This window comes from Artemia franciscana, chromosome 17, assembly GCF_032884065.1.
Source record: "Artemia franciscana chromosome 17, ASM3288406v1, whole genome shotgun sequence".
NCBI classification, from domain to species: Eukaryota; Metazoa; Arthropoda; class Branchiopoda; order Anostraca; family Artemiidae; genus Artemia; species Artemia franciscana.
The window spans coordinates 32,685,937-32,700,961 of record NC_088879.1 but is presented as its reverse complement, the minus strand read 5'-3'; the positions used below and the strand labels follow the sequence as shown (position 1 = coordinate 32,700,961).

Here is a 15,025-nt window from a genome sequence, read left to right as displayed (position 1 = left end):
GAGAGAGAGAGAGAGAGAGAGAGAGAGAGAGAGAGAGAGAGAGGAGAGAGAGAGAGAGAGAGAGAGGAGAGAGAGAGAGAGAGAGAGAGAGAGAGAGAGAGAGAGAGAGAGAGAGAGAGAGAGATGGAGAGATGGAGAGATGAAGAGAAAGAGAAAGAGAAAGAGAGAGAGAGAGAGAGGGAGCAAGCTGGATCTACTAACCTATATTTATCCTGATCGCGTTTTAAACGGGAAGGATCGTTTAGCGTCTTTTGAATTTCTGCTGAATACTCTTTCTTTTTATTAGAGAGAGCAAGTGACGGGTTTTCTTTGAACTTCAAGTATTGCTTGACATAAAGCGGTTTAGTCAGCCCATCTATGGGGCCAGGAGGTCTTCCAAAAGCTTTCAGCTCCTTCACTAAAACCGAAGTAGCCACAGAGGTCACTGAATCCTCGGGGGTTAGGAATGGTAATCTTTGTTCTAGAAACGAAACATTTTCCTGTATATCTGTATAAAGATACTCTGTTGTCGAAAGATTGTCATGGCTAGATACATTCCAGCAAAGACTAGTGCTGTCAATTAATGAAAATGCTGATTCATACACACTATTTGATTCAGTAATTATACCGTTATTTAAATCACTCAGATCATTTACATTTTCAGATAAACAGCTTCTTTCAATTGATGTATATTCTGGTGTTTCAACTTCACTGGAACAAAAGGCTATATTCGGTAAGCCATCGTCTCGAATTTCAGATTCACAAGAATAAAATGTTTCAGAATCTGAAGACTGGCATTTAATACTTGCAGAATTATGTCTACAACAATGTTCAAAAGATGATGAAACTTTCCAACTGGAGTGGACGGATTCAGATCTGCTATCAAAACATCCTCCTGAAAAAAAGAGAAAAGTTAAACGTTAATTAAATACAATTAAATTTAACATAACAAAATTAAAAATTTAAACATAATACCGTAACAGTGTTTTGATTTCCTAAGACCTAAAACACATAACATACTTTAAAATAGCGACGAAGACCACACTGCCTTTCCATAATAAACAAATACAAAGTAGAAACAGTAGGGAAAATTTTTTCAAGACAGTGGAAATCAATTCTATGAATATTTCGGCCCTATGTCCAAGGGCCGTCTTCAGCACAACACGGGAAAGAGAGAGAGAAAAAAAATATGTATATATAAATAAACTTACATTAAAATGCAAAAATTAAAACTAATAATGTTAAAAACTTTTTTTAAAACAGCCCTAGCTTCCTTACTTCAACGAAGTTCAACCAGAACTCAAAAGAGAAAAAGACGAGAAAAAGAGTCCTGGCTGAACTTCGTTGAAGTAAGGATGCTAGGGCTGTTTTAAAAAAAAGTTTTTAACATTATTAGTTTTAATTTTCGCATTTTCATGTAAGTTTATTTATATATACATATTTTTTTTCCTCTCTCTTTCTCGTATTGTGCTGAAGACGGCCCTTGGACATAGGGCCAAAATATTCACTGAATTGATTTCCACTGTCTTGAATAGATTTTCCCTATTGTTTCTACTTTTTACTTGTTTATAACATACTTTTAAAAAGCTTTCCCACACATATTAGCCTGAGTGATTGTCAAACGTCTTTATAACTGTGAAACAAATTCCACTAGAAGCCTGAGTAGGCAAAATTACTCAAAACTATTCTGACATCATGCTCATTCTAAAAATTGCAGTTTATTTTAAAGCATTTAAAATCATAACTAAACAAATTTAATTCATAACAGCAATAATGGTATTTGTATTTCATAGAACCTGTAGCCACAATATACATTTAAGTTATTTTATTTCATACATCTTAGTATGACACGATTGTCAACATTTAGAGTCTAGTGACAAATTCTACCATGAGCTTGAAGAGGCCAAAATGTTAAAACTATTTTGATCTCACACTAAACGTAAGAATTACAAAAGATAGTGTAATCTCAGGGTCACCACAGGTTCTACAGATCAGTAACGGCCTTCTTATAATGATATTTGAAGAAATGAACCCATTAAAATACAATATAATATATGCTAAATATACAAACATTCAGCTGCTCTTGCCAGAAAAAGACAAAGAAAGATATCTTATCCATCCATTATTTCACTTCAATGCTCACAAGCAAAATTAATCATAATTACCCTGGATCAAGGCCTGCAAAAAACAAGAAAAACGATATTGTCGCAGGTCTGGCATATGTTTTTGAGGTAAAAAAAAAAAGGCTCTCTACTATAACTGTATCTCACATATCCACTTTTTAGCTCATATATTCACAAGCGATAGTATCCAAAATTTATCCTGGTCTGGAACACGAATTTACCACCTAATTAGATAGCAAGCAAGTATTGATAGAAGTGAGCAGGTAAATTACCACCACTAGAATTGATCAGCTTAGACAACTCCACCCAACAAGCTGATTTGCTAAAGCACTTACTACTTTAAACACCCAAAAAGAAACCTTTGTTAGTTACACATAAAAAAGGCGCAAGGAGGAGGAGGTCACGAAGATGCATGCTGTATATAGCCTATAATAAATTAAAATGGACACAGTAAAGAGACCAGTCTATCTAGTGATTAGGCTGACGACACTCGACATTGTCCTCCATCCCATAAGCCAGGTCGAAAATTAGCCCCCAAAGAGGGATAGCTAGGGCCCGTTGCACCTTTGTTGATGCAGATCCATGCCGAAATTTTCAATATGTATGATTAAAGGACTAAAGATCCCTCTAAACCTATTTATAAGATGAGCAAGTTCAAGAAATGAAAAATGACCTGCATATTTACAAACAGAAACCCACACAAATGCTGTAATGGTATATAAGAATCAATCTCAAACCTTACTCACGTCATTGCCTTCCTTATTACATTAAAAAGCTCTCTACGATGCTCCAGTGCTCTGCAAGACCGAAAATAAACAAGAGCCAAGAGCTCATATGGCGCTTGTGACGAGATTTGGAGCATCTGAGACATAAGATCTTCCTATATATCAGGTTTCATTAAGATCCAATCGTAAGATAAAGGTACCTCAATTTTCACGTTTTCCAAGATTTCCGGTTTCCCCCTCCAACTCCCCCCAATGTCATCGTATCCGACAGCTCTGAGACACAAGGTTCTTCTAAATATCAAATTTCATTAAGATCCAATCACCCGTACGTAAGTTAAAAATGCCTCATTTTTTTTCCGGATTATGCCCCCTCCCCAACTCCCGGTTATGCCAATCACGTATCTAGGATTTGTTCTTATTCTTTCCACCGAGTTTTACCCCGATCTTTCCACTCTAAGCGTTTTCCAATCCCCCCCCCCCTGTGTCCCAGATCCTGTCGAGATTTAAAATAAGAGCTCTGAGTTAAGAGGTCCTTCAAAATATCAAATTTTGATAAGGTCCGATCACCCGTTTGTAAGTTAAAAATCCCTCATTTTTTCTAATTTTTCTGAATTAACCCCAAAGAGAGAGGATTCGTTCCAGTTGAGTCAATCACGTATCCAGGACTTGTGCTTATTCTTCTCAGCAAGTTTCATCCCAATGTCTCCACTCCAAGCGTTTTCCAAGATTTCCGGTTTCCACTCAAACTCCCCCAATATCACCAGATCCGGTCGGGATTTTAAATAAGAGCTCTGAGACACGAGATCCTTCTAAATATGTAATTTCATTAATTTGATCACCCGTTCATAAGTTAAAATTACCTAATTTTTTCGAATTTTTCCGAATTAACCTTCCCTCCATTCCCCCCCCAGATGGTCGAATCGAGGAAATGATTTTTTCTAATTTAATCTGGTCTGATCCCTGATATGCCTGCAACTTTCATCGTCCTAGCTTATCTGGAAGTGCCTGAACTAGCAAAACTGGGACCGACAGATATTACGATCGCTATACGTCACTTGGTACCAAGTGCCATAAAAAGAGAACATCTCAGTGTCACCTGAGCTAAAATTAATTTTCTCGGTTTTTCAGATGGAGGGCTGAAAATCTTCGGTTATGGGTTTTCGATCATGGTCATTTCATTGGTACATACTTCATTTCAATCCTTCACCAATTTTGGTGAGTTTGAAAGCTTTTATTCGAAATACCCACAGTTTTTTTTAATTGTTACTTTCTATTGTTAAGTTTCACATGGACAAGTAGTTACCATTCCTGAATCAAGGCCAAATGGCGATTTTTTACATTTGAGTTATTTCAAAATGCGAATTTTTAAAGTTTGGTTTCGTCTTTCCTAAAAAAAGATTGTAACCATGGTTTATTATGGTCAAGGTGTTCGGACTATTCTTAACTTCATCTTTGCTATGTACCAGTAAAAAGATCTACCCTAGACAAATATTGTACCATAAAGTTTACTTGCGAATAATACTGTGGAACAAAAACTTTCCGTTTATGATATCTTAAACTCCACACACAAGGACCAATGATGATTTGATTTTGTTTTTAATTCGCTTAAAATGGCGCCAGGCATGACTGAGTCCATTTGGTATATGTAGGCACGATCCAAAAAAGCCAAGGCTGCTAGTCTCTCCAAAAAAAAAATTAATAATGTGATAAGTTTACGAAAATACATCACAGAAACAGGTTAATGGAATTGAGTTACCCTTAACACATACACATGAGACAGTAATATCTTTTTTTCTTGGATTGCACTCTCTAGAATTTATATTATCTCGACCTGTGAACATAAAAAAAACATGCACGCATAGGGTTTCAAATCGACGAGTCAGTTGCTGGGTGTTTTTTTTATAATATCAAGTAGCAACCATGTCGCCCAGCGTTGCTGCAGCAGGGATCAATCCCTGGGCCGCGTGTCGCCAAGCAGAGCCTCAATCCAATGTGAAATAACACGGTAAATATAACAAACGTTTTACAGTAACTTTAATATTTAAGGTAAGAGGATTGTCAGCAATGTCAAGCATGTGGCAATTTTAATTACATCTGCATGATAAAAAAAGCATTATGCTATAATATAAAATATTGAACAGTAAAACCTTTCATTCGTTCTAACTTTTTATTGTGCCTTGTTCTAACCTCACACTTTGACATGTTTGGGGATAATAGATATATAAATAAATTCATATAGATAGGGGTACAGCGGTTCAGCTCTTCCACATTTATTTATTTATTTATTTGAAAACCCGTCAATCATACGAAATGAAAAAAACGGAGCACGAACATATAAATATAAGAAAATATATAAGAACATATCAGAAGAGACATAACTAGAAAGAGACTCAACTAATAAAAGGGCAAACAAAATAGCACTAAAATGAATAAAACGAAAACAGATCTATTGTAAAAGGAGATTATACCAATCGTGATCTACTATTTTAATATTGTGTCTTTTGATTAAATTTTCAACTGCAGCATGAGGGTCGGTTATGTGATACTTTTTAATGAGGATTGAGTTTCTGTACCAGGGAGGAAAACGTAGGAGGTATTCAGCAAAACAGAAGAAAAGCGCACGGATTTTAGACAGTTCAGCCTTCGAGAATAGTTTCCAAAATGGTGCCAGGTACAGAATATGAGGTAAAACAGTAGCGTTGTATAGGCTGGCAAGGAGGGGGCGGCTAAAACAGAATTTAGCAGAGACTATGGAAGCATACGAGCCGGAGATTCATCGATTGAGGTGTTTGATCAGTAGAAGACGTGTATGCCTTAGAGACGAGCCAATAGGGACTCCGAGGTAATTTATGTGGTCAGCAGTATTCACGAGATTTTCAAACAGTTCGTGGTAACGAACTGTAGTAAGGAGCGACCCGGCTCAATAGAAACCAAAACTCTAAAAAATGGAATTTTGATACCAATAGCTACATCAAAAGAATCGCATTTTAATGCTGATTTTAAATATATAAGTTTCATCAAGTTTAGTCTTACGCACCAAAAGTTACGAGCCTGAGAAAATTTGTGTTATTTTAGAAAATAGGGGGAAACACCCCCTAAAAGTCATAGAATCTTAACGAAAATTACACCATCAGATTCAGCGCATCAGAGAACTCTACTGTAGAAGTTTCAAGCTCCTATCTACAAAAATGTGGAATTTTGTATTTTTTGCCAGAAGGCAGATCACGGATGCGTGTTTATTTTTTTTATTTTTTTTCCCCCAGGGGAGATCGTATCGACCCAGTTGTCCTAGAATGTTGCGAGAGGGCTTATTCTAACGGAAATGAAAAGTTCTAGTGCCCTTTTTAAGTGACCAAAAAAATTGGAGGGCACCTAGGCCCCCTCCCACGCTAATTATTTTCCCAAAGTCAACGGATCAAAATTCTGAGATAGCCATTTTATTCAGCGTAGTCGAAAAACCTTATAACTATGTCTTTGGGGACGACTTACTCCTCCGCAGTCCCCGTGGGAGGGGCTACAAGTTACAAACTTTGACCAGTGCTTACATATAGTAATGGTTATCGGGAAGTGTACAGGTGTTTTCAGGAGGATTTTTTGGTCGGGGGGAGGGGTTGAAAAGAGGAGGATATACTGGGGGAACTTTCCATCGAGGAATTTGTCATGGGGGAAGAAAATTTCCATGAAGGGAGCGCAGGATTTACTAGCATTATTTAAAAGAAAAAACAATGAAAAAATAAATATGAAAAAGTTTTTTTCAGCTGGAAGTAAGGAGCAGCATTAAAACTTAAAACGAACAGAAATTATTACCCATATGAGGGGCTCACCTCCTCCTAATACCTAGCTCTTTACGCTAAGCTCTTTTCGGTACTGACAAGGGGGCGAACCCTCTCATATGTGTAATAAAAACATGAGAATAAAAAATTATTTACGTAAGCTAGTTTATAAGTTACGTATATCTTTTACTAATAAAAAGATTCGTACAAAATTAAAAGTTCTAGTTGCCTTTTTTATTAACCAAAAAATTGGAGGACAACTAGGCTTCCTCTCCCGCTCTTTTTTCTCAAAATCATTCGATCAAAATTATGAGAAAGCCATTTAGCAAAAAAAAAAAAAAAAAAAAAAAAAAACAAAAAAAAAAAAAAAAAAAAAAACGCAAATTTCGTTTCAATTATTTCTCTGCGGAGAGCCAAAATCAAAACATGCATTGATTCAAAAACGTTCAGAAATTAAATAAAAAAAAAAGTTTTTTCAACTGAAAGTAAGGAGCGACATTAAAACTTAAAACGAACAGAAATTACTTCGTATATAAAAGGGGCTGCTTCCTCATCAACGCCCCACTCTTTACGCTAAAGTTTTTTACTGTTTTAAAAAGAAGAGTTGAGAGAAAGAGTCAAACTTTAGCGTAAAGAGCGGGGCGTTGATGAGGAAGCAGCCCCTTTTATATACGAAGTAATTTCTGTTCGTTTTAAGTTTTAATGTCTCTCCTTACTTCCAGTTGAAAAAACTTGTTTTTTTTATTTAATCACCAAAAAGCAGTGAAGACACGTGTGGTGTTTTTTGCCAATTGAAGAGAACTATCTCGGTTTTCTCAGTGTTAAAACTGAGGCCAAGTTTTAGATATTCGGTTTTAAGCGTTTCAAAAATGTCAGAAGCTTTTTGCAATGTTCTACTTAAGTTCAAGACGTCGTCGGCGTAGCATACTAAGGAGGTGTCTATAGAGGAAAGAATGCATGAGGTCGGGCATTTATCTTGTGCTTGAAGAACATAATTATTGAACAAATGAGGGGAGGAGACAGCTCCCTGGCGGGCACCTTTCAAAACGGGGATCAATTTTTCATGAGGCCGGGGAGGCAAATTTTTGTCTGGAGGAAGCTTTAGGCGAATGGACAGCCTCGAGTACATATCACGTAGGGATCGAACTATGCAGGTATTCAGACCTCGTTGTGAAGCTTTTAATAACATTGCAGCGTGTATGAGTGAATCGAATGCACGGCTGATGTCATGACTAGCTAAGGCTATGCTCTCTCCAGAAAAATCCGCATCGAGTAGCACACTCACTACAGCCGTCAAGGCATCGGCACAACCAGTGCGGCGCTTAAATCCGAATTGACGTGGCTGGGTGTAGCATTTAGTTTCCAGTTCATTGATGAATAGAAGCTCGAATAGTTTACATAAAGATGTGGCGACTGTAATGGGGCGGAAAGACGAGCATTTGATGTCATTTTTCCCTTTCTTCGGAATGGGGGTAAGATCCCCTACGCAGAAGGAGGAGGGAACAACACCTTGTGTGAAGATCATCTGCATAAGAAGCGAAATATGCATAGCGAGAACCGAACCACCATGTTTAATATGGATAGCGCTGACACGGTCATTTCCGCAAGAAGACTTATTTTTCAACCGATGAATTGCTTGAATAACCAATTCTCAAGAGAATAATCCAATTCTCTCTCGTACATGTCTTCAAGCTGGGGGTTAGGAGCAGCAAATTCACTTGCATAATAAGAATACCAGTCCTCGACAGGGATTTCAGACGGCGACAACAGAGGGGTAGGCTTTGCCAAAGATACAGACTTGAAAAGAAAAATTCGATCCTGTTTTGCACGGGCGGAATAGCTATCAACGAGAGCTTTGCGGTGGAGGGAGAGCTCCTTCGAGAATCTACGCTTCGTATTCAGTCTGATGCTATTAATGATATCAGATCTTGGGCGCCCACAGTCTTTCCATACCGAAAACTAGAATTTTGCTCGATGACAAGCGGCTACCAGCGAATGATTTTCGGGCCATTTTTGCAACATCCCTTTACAAACTTTTACTTTAGGTACCGCTAACCTCTCAGCATGAAGGAGAGCGTGACAAATTTCAGTACAAAAAATATTGAGACAAATCCGGACTTCTTCTTTAGAGAGATCTTTCGGTTTTTGGAGGAGATTAAAGGGAATACGGATTTTATTAAAAATTTCTTCTGTCACCAGAGCAAATAGTTGCTTATCAGCCTTAAGCCAATCAAGACGAAATTTAGGCTGTTGAGTTTCCTGGCGGGTTTCGTGACAATTCGAAGAGACAATATGTACAGAAGACGAGACAGGAAGGTGGTCAGAAATTTGATAATCCGTTATTACCATAACATTTTGAACAGTTAAATTATGAGAAATGGCAACATGGTCTAGATTTGACACACTGGAGGAGCTGTGAATATATGTAAAATCCCTATCTTTTCCTACCACAGCAAGGTAATCACCGATAAGATCCTTAATCAAAGAGGTACGAGATGATTGTAGAGAAGAAATCTCAGAAAGGTTGCAGTTGAAATCTCCAATTACTACACAAGAAAAAACCTGGCGCTTAATTTTAGATATACATGAATTTAGTTTCTCACAAGAAAAGGCAAAAAGACTTTCTGAACGCTCATCTTTATAATTTGTTGGCAAATACATGTTAATAAATACACAACTTTCAATTCGTACTGCGAGAAAATTGTCAGATTTTTCGAATAGACTGGACAGAACACATGACCAAACAAACGTAGCTAGGCCTCCTGAAGGTCTTCCTCGGCTGCAGCTCTGCTTAGCTGGAACTTTGTAGGCCTTCGTGGTATGATTCAGTTCTAGCAGGTTTTCACTTTGCACGGTAATAAAGTGCTCTTGAACGCACACTACATCATGCTCGACATTTAAATCACTAAGGATCGAGAGCTTCTCAATAAACGAGCCATTGATGTTCCATGAAATGAAGCTATAGCACTCGCTCATGATTTCTGTAGTTGCCTGTTTTTGGGACAACTAATACTGTAGCAGGTATGACCCGGCACTTTACACTCTACACAAAAAGGGAGTTTTGAGCAGGGAGCTTCGCGCGTGGAATTGTGCTCATGCGAGCCACATGTTGAACATGTTGATGGATTTTCACAGTTGGAAGCTAGATGGCATATCCTGTGGCAGTTGAAAAAACGGCGCGGAAGGAAAACAAATTATTGGGCTTGTAATCGTTCGTAGCCAATTCTAACCCAGTTTTCAAGGAAAACTTCAAGATCACTCCGAGTCTGAAAATATACTTTATATGTTCTCGACTTTCCACACTGGGTTACCTTCGAACATTTTGGTATTAATTCTTCGAGTGATCGATATCCTCCGGCACGCGCTTGACCACGCCGATATAAGCAGATTCTTTTAATGAGGCATTTAGACTTGGGCTTGATGTTTTCATATTTTCAACTATTTTCGTGGCTGCTGTCTTAGTTCGAACTACAAGTTTCCACTCGTTTTTGGGGCGCTTTAATTCCGTAGCGTCTTCCACAGAGTTCTGGCATATGCAGTCCAAGAAAACCTTGCGTTCGTTTGGGCCTTTAAGGTCAGTTGGTGGGTTTTTCACCATAACAGCGTATGACGGTTTTGAGGGGGGTGCACAATTTAAGGATTGTTGAGAGGGCTAAGGCAGGCTCATTTGTGGGTGGGTTAGAGCACCGTCCAACTTCCTAGACATTTCGTTTATTTTAGAAATAGCTGTGGCGCTACCGGCATCGCCTATTGCGGGAACTTCACAGGGGCTGAATATCACGAATTTAGGAATGTTCACTTTTTGCTTCGCGGCGTTTACTAAGGTTTTCGTCATTTCGAGAATATTGTCCTCATCTTTGGCACAGATTACTACTCTATTAGGCTCATTAAGTTCTGTATGGGGAATTCGTTTAGCTAGTATAATTGTCTCATGGTCGTAGTAGCCTACCGCTGATTTGATAACTGATTCTATTTTAATGCCATCTCTAAGCGCTCTGCTAATGAAGTTCAATACTGCATTTAATATCAGTTTCTCACCCATCTTACGAGTCCCAAAGACAATCCAAAAGCATAGTCCGTTAAACCGGTTCTGACATCACTATTGTATTTCTTATTTATAGACGTGCCAGCCTTCGTCTGTTTCTCATTAAAATTATCCAGAAAAAGTATCCAAAAAAGATTTAATTTCTTCGTCACTGAGTAATTAGATATAGTACTTTTACAAAACGTATCAAATCATTTTGTTGCGTAACACAGAAATCACTATTCAAAATATAATCCTTTATCAACACTGGTCTTAACTGGACGAAGTAGTCCATAAATATCCAATTCAAACCAAATCCTTTTACTTTGAACTCTGAATCAATATAATCCGATTATTTGACATGTTCTCACTTTGAAAGCTAGTTGTTCATTATTTAGTATTAGTTATTATTATTTAGTAGTTGTTCATTATTAGTAGTTCATTATTTTATGAATGAAAACTACACTAAATGGATGAATAATAAACTAACAGAAGAGGTTTACCTGGGGTCTTGGGCTCATCTGCATGCACCCCTCCCAATTCTTACTGTTCCTTGGTATCCCCATAAACAAACGTTTTCAAATAATTTCCCAGAACATTCAATACTTTTGTTATCAAGCAGTCCTTTGAACAGGGGGACGGGAGGATTTTGAATAGTATTCTATTTTTGGGTAATTGGCAGTAGATTTCTTGAAAACGTAATTTTCACTAGAATAATAGAAAGCTAATGACAGGGATGAATCATTCCTTACTAAGCAATCTTGGGTTACTACTTTCAATGGGCCAAATTAGACAGATATGAGATGACTCGAACATAAGAATTATCAAACAAAAACACCCTTACCTTAAAGTGAGCAAACTAAGTACAAAAAAAAACTGCACACAGGTGCGTCAATTTAAGGGGCAGGCATTCGCCCTCCTTAGAGACTTTTTCGCCCCTATCCTATATTTTGAACAGTAACTTTTTTATAATTATCATCTGAAAAAAATAGTCTTCCCCTAGAATTTAGAAAATACATTTATGCCCTCCCTTAATATTCATGAAAAGACACCACTTTCTACACAATAATGGCAAATCAGCTATAACAGGTATTAGCAAAACAAAACCATACCATTCATGGACAGTTCTTCAAACAAAAGTTTACACTTAAATTTTTTTAAAGTTTAATAATAATTAAATGAAAAAACAGGTTTTTTAACTGAAAGTAAGGAGCGACATTAAAACTTAAAACGAACAGAAATTACTCCGTATATTAAAGGGGCTTTTCCCTCCTCAACCCCCCACTCTTTACGCTAAAGTTTGACTCTCTCTCTCAACTTTACTTTCTAAAACAATAAAAACTTTAGCGTAAAGAGCGGAGTGTTGAGGAGGGAAAAGTCCCTTTAATATACGGAGTAATTTCTGTTCGCGTTTTTTTCATTTAATTTCTGAACGTTTTTGAATTAACATATTTTTTTATTTTGGCTGTCCGCACATGAATAATTAAAACGAAATTTGCATATTAATTTTTTTGGAGCTAAATGGCTTTCTCTTAGTTTAATCGGAAGATTTTGGGAAAAAAGGAGTGCGGGAGGAGGCCTAGTTGCCCTCCAATCTTTTAGGTACTTACAAAGGCAACTAGAACTTTTAATTTTATACGAACGTTTTTGTAGAAAATATACGTAACCTGCGAATTAACTTACATAACAAACTTCTATATTTGTATATTTTTATTACGTATATGAAGGGGTTTGCCCCCTCGTTAATACCTCGCTCTTTACATTAAAGCTTAAATTTTGTCCCAATTCTTGAAGAATTGGGTTAAAATGAATTACAAAGGCCGTAGAATAAATATTTGAAATCACAAAAATAATTTAGCGTAAAGAGCGAGGTATTTAGGAGGACATGGACCCCACATATGTGTAATAATTTCCGTTCGTTTTCACTTTTAATGCCGCTCCTTACTTTCAGTTGAAAAAACTTTTCCATATTTATTTTCTAATTGTTTTGGTTTCGCTTTAAATAGTGCTAAAATTTCCTGCGCTCCCTTCGTGGAAATTATCTTCTCCCATGACATATTCCTCCATGAAAAGATCCCCCCACGTAACCCCCCTTTAAACCAAAAAAATCCCCCTAAAAATGTCAGTACACTTCCCAATAACCGTTACTATACCTAAACACTGGTCAAATTTTGTAACTTGCAGCCCTCCCCCTTGGACAGTGAGGGAGTAAGTCGTCCCTAAAGACATTGTTATTAGGTTTTTTGACTATTTTGAACAAAATGGCTATGTCAAAATTTTGATCCGTTGACTCTGGGAAAAAATGAGCGTGGGAAGGGGCCTAGGTGCCCTCCTATTTTTTGGTCACTTAAAAAGGACACTAGAACTTTTAATTTCTGTTAGAATGAGCCCTCTCGCAATATTCTAGCACCACTGGGTACAATTACCCCTGGAAAAAAGAAAACAAATAAAAACGCACCCGTGATCGGTTTTCTGGCAAAAAATACGAAATTCAAAATTTTTGTAGATAGGCCGAATGCGATACGATACGCCGAATTTTGCTCTGATACGCCGAATGCGATGAAGTGATTTTCGTTAAGGTTACTATGATTTTTAAGGTGTGTTTCCCCCTATTTTCCCAGATAAATCAAAATTTCTCAGGCTCGTAACTTTTGATGGATAAGAGCAAATTCGATTATATATTTAAAATCATCATATAAATTCGATTCTTTTGATGTATCTATTAGAATCAAAATTCCATTTTTTTAAATTTTCGTTTACTATTGAGCCGGGTCGCTCCTTACCACAGTTCGTTACCACGAATTGTTTGATACAATTTGACAGATCGCTGCAAAACATTATTCTTTCAACCATTAGAAAAGTCGTAGTGAAATACAAGAAGAGAAGGTTAGGTTGCGTTTTTCAAACATAAATAAAATTAAGATACAGAAATTCAAATTTATAACTTAGAATGACTGGGAGCTCTGAAAACAAACTTTCTATTTGCGTTTTTTAATCATGTCACATGTTTTGATATCTAATTTTACAAAGATAAAGTTACCTGGACATCATTTAAGTCCTTCTGAATTCAAATGTAGTGTAATCTTCACACCTAAAAATCATTACTTACTCACTTACTTTTGCTGCATTTTGGATTGACTTTACAACTGGGCCTTCTTTTTATCTGATTACTTACACCTATTCATCTTGTGGTGCATACTTACAATAAAATGTAACAAAAAAGGAGATTGTTGTTAGACTAACTACATTTTTACAAGTATATTTTATTTTTCACAGAAAATTCACAGTTAAATCAACTTGGAAAACTGTCATAAGGTAACCCAAAATTACTATTCAACATTGCTGTCAAGTAAAGGAGACACTCCACGTCATAATAGCCTACAATCACAATAACAGATAAAATTAGATTCATGTTGCACAGACAACTAGTTAGCTATCCCAACTAAGGCGTTGCAAGAGCAATGCTTTGGTTTTTTTCTTTGCTACTGATTAAATACTGTAATTATCATTTCCTTTAAAAAATTTAAATGGAGTGTCTAAATTCACAAAGTTTTGTCTTAAAAATGCAGAGACGTTCCTTAAAGATAATCCCAAGCCAAGATATGCTATTTTTGCTTAAAACAGGTTCATTTTCAACATACTTAAATACTTAGCCCTTCTCCCCGGTTTTTGAATATGCTGCACAGCTCTTTCTTAGGGATCGCTCTCCATATTAAAAATCAAATGAATTTTTATTTCAACTAAAAGTAAGGAGCAACATTAAGAATTATACCGTACAGCAACTATTACGTATATGAGGAGGTTCTCCCCCTCGTCAATATCTCGCTCTTTAAGCTAAAGTTCGAATTTTGATCCAATTCTTTAAGAATGACCCCTGAATCACAAAGGCCATTTAATTAGAATAGATAGCTCTTTTGAAATTACAAAAACCTTAGAGTGAAGAGCGAGTTGCCGACGAGGGGGTAAACCCCCTCATATACGTAATAATTTCTATTCGTTTTAAGTTTTAATGTTCCTTGTTACTTTCATTTGAATTCTTCTTCATTTAATTTCTGATAACTTTTCAAATAATGCTGGGAAATCCGGCACCCCCTTCATGGAAAAATTGTCTTCTCCAAAGACAAATTCCTCCATGGAAAGATCCTTGCACGTAAGTGTGACTACTAGTGTGCCAAATGAGTTTTTTTTTTTTTTTTTTTTTTTTTTTTTTTTTTTTTTTTTTTTTTTTTTTTTTTTTTTTTTAATATGGTGGTTATGAAGTTAGAGATAAATTACTGAAGATTATACCATTTTTGAAAAAATGGAAGTACCTAGCGATTTTTAGAAAAAGTCTAATTAAACCCCTTTATAAGAAAGGTGATCAGAGTGAGTGTGGTAATTATAGATACATTAGCTTGGTTT

At 36.6% G+C, this 15,025-nt stretch overlaps 1 protein-coding gene across 1 annotated transcript in view; it reads right to left on the bottom strand.

Moving 5' to 3' along the window:
* The window catches only part of LOC136038153 (ankyrin repeat and LEM domain-containing protein 1-like), a gene marked incomplete in the record, with an annotated part of 40,929 nt that overhangs the window by 8,851 nt on the left and 17,053 nt on the right, over window positions 1–15,025 (bottom strand). Inside the window, 1 exon segment of the mRNA XM_065721199.1 lies at window positions 202–874. Coding sequence (XP_065577271.1) covers window positions 202–874 — 673 coding nt within the window.